The 14,572-nt window shown below is 32.7% G+C and overlaps 1 protein-coding gene and 1 long non-coding RNA gene across 5 annotated transcripts in view; both read right to left on the bottom strand.

Moving 5' to 3' along the window:
* Positions 1-7,253, bottom strand: part of LOC148621482 (uncharacterized) — a 62,809-nt gene extending 55,556 nt beyond the window's left edge. For 2 of the 4 annotated variants that reach the window (XR_015921196.1, XM_088575938.1), the window contains exons 1-4: positions 4,782-6,878; positions 3,195-3,333; positions 1,384-1,452; positions 636-707 (exon numbers count right to left, since the gene is read on the bottom strand). Coding sequence is in view for 3 of the 4 variants with exons in the window: in XM_088575938.1 (XP_088432064.1) it covers positions 636-707; positions 1,384-1,452; positions 3,195-3,333; positions 4,782-4,890 (389 nt within the window). In the remaining variant the exon portion in view is untranslated. Of the gene's footprint in view, positions 1-635; positions 708-1,383; positions 1,453-3,194; positions 3,334-4,781 lie in introns of all 4 variants that reach the window. The other 2 variants (XM_088575937.1, XM_088575940.1) reach the window with 2 other exon arrangements.
* A 2,127-nt stretch (positions 7,254-9,380) lies between these two features.
* Positions 9,381-14,406, bottom strand: LOC148621483 (uncharacterized). The gene is made up of 3 exons (XR_015921197.1): positions 14,193-14,406; positions 12,628-12,898; positions 9,381-12,252 (listed from the first exon to the last, which is right to left on the bottom strand). It is a non-coding gene; the product is annotated as an uncharacterized LOC148621483 (long non-coding RNA).
* Between the last annotated feature and the right edge of the window lie 166 nt (positions 14,407-14,572).

A 14,572-nucleotide genomic window follows, 5' to 3' on the forward strand; every position in this document is an offset into this window, starting at 1 on the left:
AGTTCTGGACTTGATACCTTTAACTGTTGAACAAGAAGCAAAGCAAATCATGGATGTTGTATGACTATGTCATAATATGATTCATTAACATTTGGATTTGGAAATTCGCTTGGATGCCGAATTGTGAGAAAACTATTCATGTGATTATGTTAATTTAAATGAAGGATATTGGTTCTACATCATCGACAGAAAAAATAAGTCGTTTCTAAGCGAATAATTAAAAGAAATGTTTAAGTTACGAATTATATTTTTTCAGGATTCTAAAAATAAGGTACAAGACCTCTTTACACCGAATTATACAAAATTTGACCAGTGAGGAGCTGATATTTAGAACAAAACTTTCGGACAACTGGTACCTACTGTTACTGTAAAATTTCTACTAAAATCAAAATTGAGTTATAACATGTGTCATTTCAGTGGCTCTATTTTTATAAATGTATTTTAAAAATATAGTTTAGAATGAAATTATTAATATTGAGTATTTACAATTTGCGATTATTTCTATTTGAAAATGGTGGTATGAATTAAATCATGGCCACATGTGGAATGGTCATTTTTTGTTTAATAAAAGCTTCTCTTAAAGCATACTTTGCATTAAAATATTATATTCCAAAAGCTAAAACTTCAATACTTACAATGTCGTTAAATTCGCTTTATTCGCAAACGGATCAGTATCAACTTTACTAAACGAACACCCAAATATGGAACTACAACAAATAAATAAAAAATAAAATAATGTAGCATGTCCGTTCGGACACAAATCTCCCGCTCCCTCATTGTGTGTGTGTGTCCTAATAGATCCCAACACAAATTACGCTTACACCTGCCGCTCTTGGTGTTTTCTTTTTTTGTGATTGTGTCTAGAACTCAATCCTCAACGTTCGTGATCATAATTTTAAGCGAGAGAATGAAGACTATTTCATGTATCCTTCTTGTGTGGTTGCTTTTGCTGGTCGAAATTGGTCTTACTGTGAACGGGCACGAAACAATTTACAGAAAAGTGACTTTATGCCTAGACATACCTTAAGAATTTTCTTAAAACGATATGCATTTTAGTTTATTTTAGGAATGATTGTTATAATTTTTCGGTCTATGAAGAAAATATCTCAATCAGGTGGTGCACATTGGGTAACCTGCACAGCAGGTTATTTTCAAGTGTGCAACACGGGCATTGAGGTAATTTCAAATAGACCTGAAAATACAACAGCTTATAATTTTTATTTAAGTAACAAAATTCAACGAGTTTATCACTATAGAAGTTTGTTGACATCATATTCATTACAAAATTTGGTCTATGAGGTGATGGCCTTAATGTGACTCTATTTGGTATTCATATACAATTATTTCAGTCATTTGAATCACTGAAATAAAATAAGACCTCACATTGTTTTAACCGTCTCTGGAAAAGTTGTTGAATTGAGTGTGTCTAGGATTGTATAACCTCCAACATTTCTGTAAAGATATAAATGCAAAAGGATCGGTATAAGGGATAACAGTGGATACTCACGATGTTTCATCATTTAATGTGTGCGACAATCTCGATAACGCTTGTTCGATTTCTTTTTATATGTATGCGCGACCTAAATTGAAATTTTACCTTATATGTATTGTTGTAAATAGATATTAACAGGGAACAAGTGCTTCACTGCATTGTTCATTTAAATTTTTTGGTTATTTGCTAACTCTCTATTCTTGCTTTGCATGCCTATGTTCAAACGTGCCATGGTTAGCTTCATAATAAGTTAAATGATGTCGATTTTGCTCCTTACTAGTCAGCCTTTATTATACGCCGGGGAGCTTAATTATTTGTCATTGTGTCTTCCCGACGAAGAACACTACGATTTTTTTTTGAGGGGGGGGGGGGCGACCGTCTGATTATTTGGGGGTGGCAGTTATGGTCAGGACAGAAAATTTATTTTCAAATACTACTAGATTATCTATTCTCATTATACTAGACAGAAAAATCTGGAAGCCGGAAAATAAACTATTTCTGCTATCTAGGGAGTGGTAGCCAAAATATATTTGTATAAAAGGATTGCTAGGCCTTCTTATAATCGCTTCCTGATTAACTATGTATCACTCCGCTAGTTTATAGGATGTAATTAAATTTACAGGGCATGAGTTATACTCATTACAAATCTGCTAAACTGATACCGGCGTACTGTACAAATTTGCAAAGAGGGTGGGGTTCAGAACCGAGTGGAGCAGCCTGGGGCGTACAAATTTGAAATAACGAATATACCTTCCGTGTAAACATTTAAATTTTTGAAAGAATAAATGAAACTATTGAACTACGTCACGAAACAATCAATTGATAAACAAAAGACTAGCATGAACAAAGAAAATGTCCATACCCAATGTGAAATCAATATCACAAACTGTTTCACAATCGTTGTAATTTTTGTCGAATAAGGTGGCTTAGACAGAATCACACAAGCGCATTGTATTTTTAATAGTACTTTAAAAATACATGTTATTTAACGTGTCTTTTCAAAATGATTCAATGAGTTTTGAAAGGAGATATATTTTATTTCCATTAAAGGTTCGACAAATGTAATGCGTCCTTATTGGGAATAATGAAAGCAATAAACAATGACTAGTGAAAATGTATATGCAATATTTATGTATATGGATATGGAAGTATACAGTGTACGTCATAATGTTATAATGTTCTCCAAAATACATTAATAAATGTAATAACAAAACTCATGAACTCATATTCACAATCAGGAAATAATAAATGTTCCAAACTGGCAAAATAAAGTAAAACCGGAAAATGACATGAGCGACTATGTTCCTGACATGGTACAGGTATACAAAGTGAAACAGTGGCTTATACCAGTTTTTTTTTTTTTTTTTTTTTTTTTGGGGGGGGGGGGGCTGGCAAAATATCTTGTCGTTGTGTGCTACGAATGACCTTTTCGTATTCGTAGGCATTAAGCTATATATTAAAGAATTATTCAGTATGAAAACAAGTGTGCCCCAAGTGTGAACATGTGTTTAAGTTTTTAATATCAGTTCTGTCTCTTAAGTGTCAACTCCCCTCAGTTCATGTTTAGTTAACGTTGAATGATTTTTATTGACTAAATGTTGTTTGCAATGATACGAATGACATTTGATATGATTTGCTTTTCCTCCTGTATTTAAAACGTATGTACTTAATTTAACATGATAGAACTCTGAATAATACATACACATTGTCAGTACAAGATCCAAGTTCTACATAGTAATATGATGGGCTTTTACATGAACATCCTCTACAATATGGTACTCCCGTAACAATAGGCAAGTACGGTGAACCATCATCCGACCACATACCATTAGTGCTATCATCTGAAATGTATTAATTTTATGTTAATTAATAATGTGGGCAAATTTAATGTAAACTAGTTTTTCTTATTAGGTTTGGGGTAAGCTTTTCTAGCAATGTAACGGTATATCAATTATTTTCGTCTTTAGTTTCTTGTGTTCGCTGTAATCTTAGTAAGCATTGATCATTGAAAGAAAAAAATCGCAAGTCTATTCATTTAAGAAATCAACGGAGCGAGACATATCTTAGAATGAGGATTAGAATGTCATTTTAAAGACACAGCTTGGAAAAAAAAACCAAAAATTTAAAGCAATAACAATTAAGAGACACATTAGTATAGGCCATAAATGATTGAAGCGTTCCTAAACTTATATTAACATTATTAGTATATTAGTTCTGATAGCACAATCGAACGAGGTCGAAAGTTTTTTTTTTTTTTTAAAAAAAAGGAAATGCGCACATATGATCATCTTAATGCAGTATTTTTTTTATTGTTCGAATCCTGGTTCCCTTAATTTTCCTTACCCACTGTCACTTTTTACACACACTTATGAAATACAATACAATATATGATGTAGTCTAATTAACTTAAATGTTCATAGCATTTTGCATCACATAGGGCAAAAAAAAACTATGTATTAAGAGGAATAAATATTTTGATATGAAAACGACGAAGTCCGGTTTAAATGATTTTGTCTGATCCTGACAAGTTCAGTAATAGTGCACTACACAATAACACGACGACTGAAACAACCATGCATGTACTTGTTTTAGCACAAAAGCACTTATGAAGTCAATTTAAATACATGCATAATATATTGTATTTATTGATAAATCGATGCACGACTTTTGCAAGACAACAGACAATGCTTTAAAATGCAAGTTATCCAGAACATCGGGTATTTTAATTTACAGAAACGATTCAGTGCATTTCAAATTAGCTATTTCTTTACGAAACTTCATGTTAATTATATCGAGTGCTGTATGATATAGGTATCAAATCTTGATAGGGAAGCTGCTTCAATGACTTTACGTACAGATGTCCTCAAAAACTGTTTATGATAGTCTTACATGATTCTGATCACATCAAGCGAACTTTATTTTAAAAATGGTATGAATTAAGGTTAAATAAAAACTATTATTTCGCAAGTTTTGTAGGTTTTAATTGACTGTCGAAAACTGAGTTTAATGGCAATACGTCAACGGAGTCTGTAACGTTTATAAGCTACCATCAGCTGTACCCTGTAATTCATGACGTTTTTCAGTCAAGTTTAAATTTAAAACAGATTATCATTAGAAAATAGTTGGCATAGAATAAAATTGTCACTGCTATTCTCAAACCTCCAAAGAATCAAACGAAGCAAAAACAAAAACAAAAACAAAAAAATAATAATATAGAAACCTGTACAATGATACACAGAGTAACAAAATGAAGAAACGGATGCTGATAACCAATATTGTTTTAACTTACCATCATTATAATTAACTCCTGAAGCTGAATACCTATTCCAATAATTATGAGCCGTCCAACCGCTGATTGTACTTAGACAGATAACGAAACTCAAAACTGACAAATACATTATACACGTAAGTTTGAGTTAAATCATTTTGTTATTAATCATTAGCAAATGTGAATCTTTTCACAGCAAAGAGCATTATTAATAAGTAACAATATCTGATTTAAATAAACTTCTTTGATTAGCAAAATATGTACGCATTCACATTCACTAGTAATTAATATCATATGAAATTATTGCACTTATTGTTCTATCTTGCATTATTCACTGGTGCATGAGAAACAATCTATAATATAATCAATACAAAAGTAAGCATTTTATATTACGCATTAAGGAATAAGATTACTTTCAAAATAATAGCTATAAACCGTTTATGAGTTCCTCGATTAAGCTGGTTGACCTCAGGTCCCCGAGGGCATTCACCAACCCAGTAGTCAGTCTTGTCTGACTTAGGATTATTTCAGATTGAATTTATCATACTTATCAAAATTTTCACTATTACTAATTTCAAAATGCATAAAACTCTGAAGTTTCATACATATACGTTTCATTGGGCCATGAAAAAATGATGAAATATTCATAACTTTATATTTATCTAAATTAGGAGTATGGATATGTTGAATATGTCAAAGAGACAACCGGGATGAAAAACGTATTGTCCTAAATATTGAGCATTATCATATAGATAGCAGTGATTTACCAAATGTTCCCAGTATAAACATTTTCGATAATTCACACTGTAAAAGAATTCGGTAATACCATTCTTGAACTTTCTCCCGCCAAAACATCACCACATGAATATAAATCCTCATTTCGAAAAAGTATATATTTATGTTGAAAATAGAAACAAATAATGGAGAAAATCGATATAATAAATAGGATAATAAAGTGGTAATCGTGAATAACCAAAATGATTACCCGTGCCAAGAACGTAATAAATTTAACTCTTGCGGAATAAGTACCGCCCACTCATTAAATCTAGGCGTGCTTCGACACTCATGATCATATTTTGGATATTCATTCTTTCCAATTAATTATTCTATTATTAATAAAAGGGTAATTTTTAAAAGGTGTTATCTCTGCTTAAGGTTACAGACCTCCAATTCAACGTACGCAAAAATAGTCCTACGCAGATATTACCTCATAGTTCCTCATAGCGCTGTAAAAAAAGTTCTCATTTTATTTCAAAAATTAAAACTGATTCTGAAAAGAAAACATTTATGTACATTTTATAAGTGTATCTTTCTTCTCGTGCTGTAACGCCTAATCTCCATAATAATTTCTAAATATGCCGCTATCTTGTGAAAACACTGGGATTTTCCATGCTATTTATATTACCTTCACTTCCAATGACCAGTGCTGCACTGCAATTGTGTTACCCCATATGACATTCTGAGGATTGTGAGCTGACATATGTAGAATCATGCTGATATATAGTCCTCTGCAGGTTAAAGTTAAGGTAAAGTCCAGAGAAGCAATTGGATGTTGTGAAATTAGCATTGAAGCTTATGGGAAGTGGAATTAGTGGTTTCTAGCCTTTTAATCTTAGTAAAACATTCAGTTGAACGGTCATTCTTTACAATCAGTGAGGGAGTTAAAAAAATAGGGAGTTACCCCTTAATTCCTTGTTGGTGGTTTATAATTTAAAAGCCATAGACATTTTGTGTACTTTGACCATTTACATTTCCGTTAGTCTTAATAATAATGCCGTCTTCAGGGAGTGTGTGGGGGGGGGGGGTAATTTTTATTTTGCTCGGTCGTCTTCATGCGTTAATTAGGAATAAACCTCAGATTAAAAAATGCCTCAGCGGACATCATTATTTTTTTATTTTTGACTACATTTCGGTTTGAATGCTTCATGTTTGCCGTTTGCTGTTATACTAATCAAAATAAATTGCTAATTTCGATATAATGTACACGTGTTCCAATGTGTAACTATCGACCAAACTTTATGACAAACGTGATGACTTTTCATTTAGAATTGTCAACTTTCCTTTCATCTGTGGCAACATCCCTTCGGCTCCTGCGTATGGAGTTTTTATATCACAACTCATACGCTACGCATACGTGGATCATTATGGTGTATATCCACCATGAGAACTGATTTTTTCAACATGTCATAGTTTTCCTTTCCTCTTTCGGCTACCCAGGACCTACTCGGTGAGTGTCTCTTGAAAAAGAGTAAAGCGTTGAAACGATAATTTAATGGAATTAATGACAATCTTATGAATCAAACTCATGAACTCAGGTCCCCGTGGGTGATCGTTCGTTTGTTTCTGTTGCCTCCGCGGTTGCATTTTATGGCTTTTCTTGTGATCCTGCTTGGTGGTTTTCAGTGTTTAAGGAGCAGTCTTTGTAAGAATCTTTAAATCATGCTATTTCGATAATATGTTATACACCCCAAAAAAAGCGTGCACATTTTTATTCTTGTCATTAGAATATAATCCACATAGAAAATCCAATGGTTTCTATTGTATTACAGTGTCATTTACAGAGTCATCTCCATTAATTTTGAATTCTACAATACATTCTATATAGTTTTAATCTCCTATGACCAAGAGTTAAATGAAAAGCTGCATGTTACTTTCTGTTTGTTCTGGCATTTTAAACAAAACATCAAAAATAAAAATATGTAGGCTTTCCAACCATGAATCACATTTTGTGTGATTCTTATGTGGAGTGCTACTTTAATACCAGAAAAACCAAAAATATCACTATACTGTCATTTTGACACCTCGGGCTATTGCAATCCAATCAAGTATTCCTATGAAAGGTTGTAATCACCACTCTACTTTGAAAAATGAGGTTCGTCAAGTGGGTGGTGGGACCACCCTTATAATGTGTATGACCTATATTGTATGGCACAAATGTCAATTCAGGACAAGAACAATTGACTCGGCTAGGTGAGCACGCTACATCGTGACCATCAAGGTGTTTCTTCATATAGGGGAAGCAAGCAATATGATATTCATATAACTTAAAAGATGTACATGTGCTGAACATGATTATTTGTATGGCAGTAAAAGCGTTTAGGTCGAGCTTTCACAGTAGTCCTGCATCACTAATCTGCATGTAATAACATAATTGTGGGTAATTGCAATCACCTTAATAGTTTCAAGTTTTCAAGAACGTTTTTACTATGAATTATTTTGTCATGCACATTTTGAGTTACGAATAAAAGTTAAAACAACCCAATGACCATTTCTAGTATCTCAGCTTTACAATAGTACCAAGAAAAGTGCGGTAACACTTCGGGTTTTGCGCTAAAATTGGAAAAAATACCTCTATCCCGCCGAAAAATCGCTTAAATTGACATATTTTTCAATGTCAAAACCCCTAGAGTATTAATGCTTCAGTAAAAAATGCCTTATTTGGTATTTTTTGTTTAGTATTATCACAATTTATACTTCTGGGGTTCTTAAATGAATTTTGGCGAATTTCGTAGTCAGAATTTATCAAAAAAAGCGAAAAATTGGATTTTCGATTTTTCGGTCAAAAGTCAGATAAATTCGACTCCACAAGTTATTACTCGACTATGACGTCTCAAATTTGGTATCATTCGATAGATATTTTAATTTTCTACATACACAAACCACGAAAAACTAATTTTCAAGAAAGGATTTTCAAAAAATGTTAAAAATATTACCCCTACCTCTAGAAAACAAAATGGTCTCAGTATCAAACAGAATTCTCATTCACAGCATACCGACACCATAAAACTCATATTTTAAGCATTCATAATTAAGATAATGATGTTCCCAATATATCTTATCAATTAAGGCGCTTAGTTTTTCCTTTTGGTGTTTTGAAATTCTGAAAATTCCCATTTTCCCGATTTTATAGTTATTGTCACACCAAAAGGAAAATCTATTCCAGGAAGGCTTTGACACTCAAACAATTGAAACATAAAAATCTTGACTTTTTGACCCAGTGGGGTACAAATATAGGCTTATACTGAAAAAGGATCAGAGAATATTTTTTGGCGACAAATTGATTCGGCGATGGGAGGTATAAAGGTACCTAAAAATTACCATGAAGTTGATGAGTTGGGGGGTGCACGGTGGACCATCCCAGCCCATGGACTATATGGTTTATGGACATGTAATCACGTTTAGGATTGGTGGAATATTACAACAGGCGGCGCGTTATCTCGTATAGTAAGTGCCGGAATAAAAAAATAAATAAATATCCGACAAGGAACTTGTGCATGATTGTTAATGCTCAGATCACCGATCCAAATCGGTGAGCAAAATAATTGTATACAAGAAGTACTCATAACTAAAACTATCGAAATAGGATGTCAAATCCATCACCGAGAGGTTCTACCATGTGCAAATACAAGGAATGAAGCCTCAGTGTTAAAGTATTGTGAAATTTGTAATACTGCAAATTTTGATGAATATGATTATTTTAAAATCAAATCTGATATAATTCGGGATAAGACGAGTCTGACCACTGGGTTGGTGAATACCGTTGGGTACCCTTGTTCCACCAGCAGTGTCATCGACCCAGTGGTTATTAAATACAAAAATACCAATCATATATATTGCAAATTTACTGTTTACTGTTTATTAGAAAAAAACTCAGCCGCAAAGTACTGCGTAACAGGAGTATATAAATGTATATATAAATATAAAGTACATACATATAAACACAAAATATCACACATAAAGTTATCAAGACAATATTTTCACAATATTATTGCATACAAATAGCATATCTAATTAAACATCTTTTGCAGTTTTTGCATGAATATCGACACATTTATTAATACCTTTATATTGCAAAATTTTATCATGCCATACATTTTTTTCTCTACTTGGATACCTCGTATAATATGATGGTATAAACTTTCTTCTTAAGTCTAAAACTACATTATTATTACACTCACAAAAATAATGATATTCGTCCCCAAGACCCGTTCCACAAATTCTACATATTCTATCTTCCCTTGGGATATTCCTCCACCTCCCCGTTTCAGTGGGAAACTTTATATTACATACCCTTAATCTACAAAAATGTATCCGGTAACTCAACTTTAATTTTAAAAGATAAGGCTCCAATTGAAATTCATGTTTAAAATTAGAATAATATTCACCTCTAGACGAGTTGTTTTATATCAGTAAACCATTTTTGAATAAACTGGTCTTTAAGACGCTGCTTGACGTTAATTTTCATAAAATTACCGTCAACATTCTCTTGGATATTCCATATTTCACTGAGTCCACAGTTATCAAATATAGATTTTAAATAGTTAATCCACTTAAAATTATATTCACCATGTTCACACATGTAGAATAATAATTTGTATAATTTACCAGACAGTTTATTTTCACTAGAAGCTAATTTATGCCAAAATCCAACCATTTTCAGTTTGATCTGCAGTTCAAGTGGAAATCTCCCAAGTTCCCCATAAACCATAAAGTTTGGCGTAGATGATCTAACACCCAGTATACGTTTGCAGAACTGAAGATGTAATTTTTCAACATTAGCCTTATTTTCAAACCCGCAAATTTCCGAAGAGTATGTCAAAATAGGAACAACCAATACATCAAACAATTTTAATTGCAGATCAATCGGAATGGAAATATTTTGAATCTTTTTATATAGTGCATAAAGAGCTTTCTGAGCTTGATCCACCAATAATTTCCGTGCTTGGACAAAATTTCCATTGTAATTAAATAAAAGACCCAAGTAAACATAGAAGTCTTTTATTTCTATATTTTGATTAAACAATTTAAAAGAAACACGTTGATGTGATTTCCTTTTAGAGAAGATAACAACCTTTGTTTTTGCTACATTTACACTCAACTTCCAATCAGTAAAATATTTTTCAAAGACAGAAAGTGCCTTTTGTAACTCTGGTGCCGACTCCGCAAAAATAACAGTATCGTCGGCGTATAAAAGAATAAACAACTTTATATACATATTAAGATTGTCCATAACCTTTTCACTCAACATTTTTAAACCATCCATAGAGTTTTCAGACAAATATTTTCCAAGTCATTAAGGTATAAGGCAAAGAGAAAGGGAGATAACTTTTCTCCCTGCCTTACACCAATTTCACAAGGAAAGAATTCAGTTGTTAATTCCCCACTCTTAACACAAGACTTAATATCAGTATACATATTTAATATAACATTAAACATTTTCCCACCAATATTATTTTTTACAAGTCTTCGCCAAAGTCCCACTCTCCACACAGTGTCAAATGCCTTTCTAAAATCTACGAAGGTACAAAATAATTTTTTACCCGAATTCAAATATAATGAAATTAAAGCATGCATGACGAACATACTATCCTGAACAGAATAACCCTTCCGAAATCCACCCTGGGCATCAGTAATAATCCAAATCTCATCTGACAATTATTAAGTCTCGAATTAAGAATTGCTTGGGTCTCCCTTGTTTTTGTATAATGGTTTAATTATCCCTGTTAATCAAGAGTTTGGAATAATCCCCGCATTAAACACCAGATTGAAAAGTTTCATATAAATAGGCAGGAATTGATGTACCGTGCTTTTTTATATATTCATTAACTACTTCATCGTCCCCGGGAACTTTACCATTGCATAAATTTTTCACTGCTGACAAAATTTCGTCTTCTGAGATTTCCCTATCTAAAATATCAATAATATCGTTATTCTCTATTTTGTCTAATAAATCTTCAATATTGTCTTCCTCTGCGTCATCGCTCTTATTTAGCGATTTAAAATATTCATACAACTGTACAACTGTGATATTTACATCATTCTGAGACCCCCCCCCTTTATCTAATCGTTTCAGAATTTTCCAAAATTTCTTAGAATCTTTTTTCGACAAATCCCGTAAATCAGATTCTAGTTTATGTTGAAAATCTCTGAAACTTTTATTTAGTTCAGCCTTATATGCCTTCCCCTGAAAACTTCATATCATCCCGGTTTTCTTTATTTTTTATAAAGCTATACCTATTCTTTGCCCTGTGAAATGCTTTTCGTTTTTCTTTACAAGCTGCATTGAACCAAACTTGACCCGAAGATTTTCTTTTTATAGCTGAACTTCTACGGAATGTAAACACTTTCTCAGCGGTACTTTTAAAAAGATCGCAAATTTTGTCAACAGCACTATTTATGCGTATTTCGATATGTTGTACACGTGCACTCATAAGCAGCATTAGAAACTGTTTATTAATTATGAAGCTGAAATTGGTATTTGCATATCGATTATTGTACATAGTATAGTACATTTTATTTTGTTATTCCAAAAGTTTTTGAAGCTGTGCGTTCAAGCAGTGGGTTTCCGTCCTTTTTCTTGTTTGTTTGTTTGTTGGTTGTTTTGTTTTAGTTTGATGTATAAAAAATGTGAAGTTACATCCTGCATGGTATGCTTCCGTTGATTACTACATGTTATTGTACACGTCCTCTTGCCATTTCTCTGTGCAAGTTTCTAGAATAAAATTATTCAAAGTTACCAAGGTTAACTTATATGAATTCATATTGAATATCACATATGTTGCAGCTCTTTATAGTCTCGTTAGTTCGATATATTTTTATTAAATGACATGTGATAAAAAATTGTTCCCTAATAGGCATATACGAACACATAATGAAATTTGTAAAATCACGCCCTTGAAAACATTCAACAAGACCAGAAATAGAGGGTGTGGGAGGGAGTAATGTTTTGATGTAGTTGAACGAAAGAAAGGTTAAAATTTTAATACATTTTGAAAAGGGGGTCACTTAAGTTTGCTCATTTCAAAATACGCAATGTCTTTCATAACTAAGGGTCATTTAAAATAGAATCGTAGTCAAACTCACGTACAATATGAATATCATTAATGTGTATGCCTAACACAGTAGAACCTGATAATGTCAAGTGTAGTCCATGTTATATAAAGAATGTCACATCATTTGGAGACATGCGCATTTGGGGCTATTTCACAATTATTACTTTTGTTGCTTTCATTATACTTTCCTAACAGTTTGATGTATCTGCATCTTTTGATATCGGTTTGATGTTTTTAAGAATTGTGAAATTCCAGAAACGAAGACAGTCAATTCTTTCGAAAATTGCCTCTCATCCTCACCTTTATCTAAAAAAAACAGTATTTAAGTAACTCTCCGGATAAGAATCATGCAAAATGTGATTCATGGTAGGAAAGCCTACATATTTTTACTTTTGATATTTTATTTAAAATGTTATAGTAATAAAACAGAAATTGACATGTGGCTTTTCATATAACCCTTGTTCATAGGAGATAAAAACTATATAGAATGTACTGTAGAATTCAATATTAAGAGAGAAAACTTTGTAAATGACACTAAAACACAATAGAAACTGTTTTCAGTGTGGCTTATATCCTAAGAGCAGACAGATTGGAATAAATAATCATACATTTAATCATATAGTTCTTTAAAACAGCCTAATAACAAAAATAAAAATGTGCAGTCATTGATCTGTTCACACAGTATCGTCTGAAAACCGTCGTTGACGCACAGACAGACGGACACACAACTCTTTGGGATATCATTCAATACCTCGCCACTTCGTGTGGTGGGGCATAAAAATCGTTAAATAACATTTTGGTAGAATTATTGATAATTTTATGGATCAAACTTAAAAAGTCAAGCCCCTGTGGATCAACTTAAAACTCTATTAAACTCCAGAAGTCAAGCTTCTGTGCCCTATACCTCACATTCATGGGTTGAAATTGGTTACATTATATTTTGCGATAATATTCTAACGAAACGGAAAGGTCAATACTCACCCAATAAGTTAACTAAACCGTGGAATGGGCTCATCCGCAATGATGATATTGTTGTCAAATCGTTTAAGATAACGTTTTTTTTGACAATAACATTGATTCGCTCATAAGGTCTTTACATAGAAATTAAACTCTACATTTAAAAGCAGTTTTTGGCATGGCATTGGTTCTGTCCTAATTGTACGACTTATAATGTATCGTGGTTCTTAACCCCACATTGTAAGAATTGGGATTGATTTAAAATATGATGGGGTATAACTTTTTGTACATGTATGTTGAACTGGTCTGGAGCTGGCATGTCAGTTAACTGCTAGTAGTCCTCAGTTTTGTACATTTGTGTTACTTATAATCATTTTCCTCCGTTGTAACTAGGAACTCAAACCTTTTTAAACTATTCTTGATTCTTAGATGTGTTTAATTGTGTAATTTTTTTTCATATAGTTGCCAGATTTTAAATGGGGGGGGGGGGGGTGTGATCATGCCAAGGTACTTTAACCCCGCCGCATTTTTTTGGCACCAGTCCCAAGTCAGGTATTACTGGCCTCTGTATGTCTTGTTTCGTTTTAACATTCAGTGTCCTTTTATGTTACTTGAGTATTTAGGGGCATCTCTTACGCTTTACCTGTGTATCAAGTATCAAGTTATCCTTTTTTCCAGTTTTCTTCTCGTGCTGACAAACCGACACGACATATCATGATTTTTCTCAACAGACGCATCCTGCCCTTTTTTTACCCGAATGGTCATCCAGGATTTTTTAACCATATGCCACCATCCTGCCTTTTTTTCAAATTTAATCTTATACACAAAGAAGGTATGACACATGCCATTGTTTAATGCTGTCTTATTCAAAGTAATATTTATAAATAGCTTGGTAAAATACCTGATGCAAGTCTTGTGAAATACCATGCGTAGCGCTATTAATAGATTTAAAATGAAAGTACACGTTGTATTGTAAAAGAGCATTGACTACTAAACCAAGAAAAATGTTTTGTTGTTTGTATT

The sequence above is a fragment of the Perna viridis genome, chromosome 3 (assembly GCF_037379345.1).
Source record: "Perna viridis isolate PV_CMFRI_1.1 ecotype Kerala chromosome 3, ASM3737934v1, whole genome shotgun sequence".
NCBI lineage: Eukaryota > Metazoa > Mollusca > Bivalvia > Mytilida > Mytilidae > Perna > Perna viridis.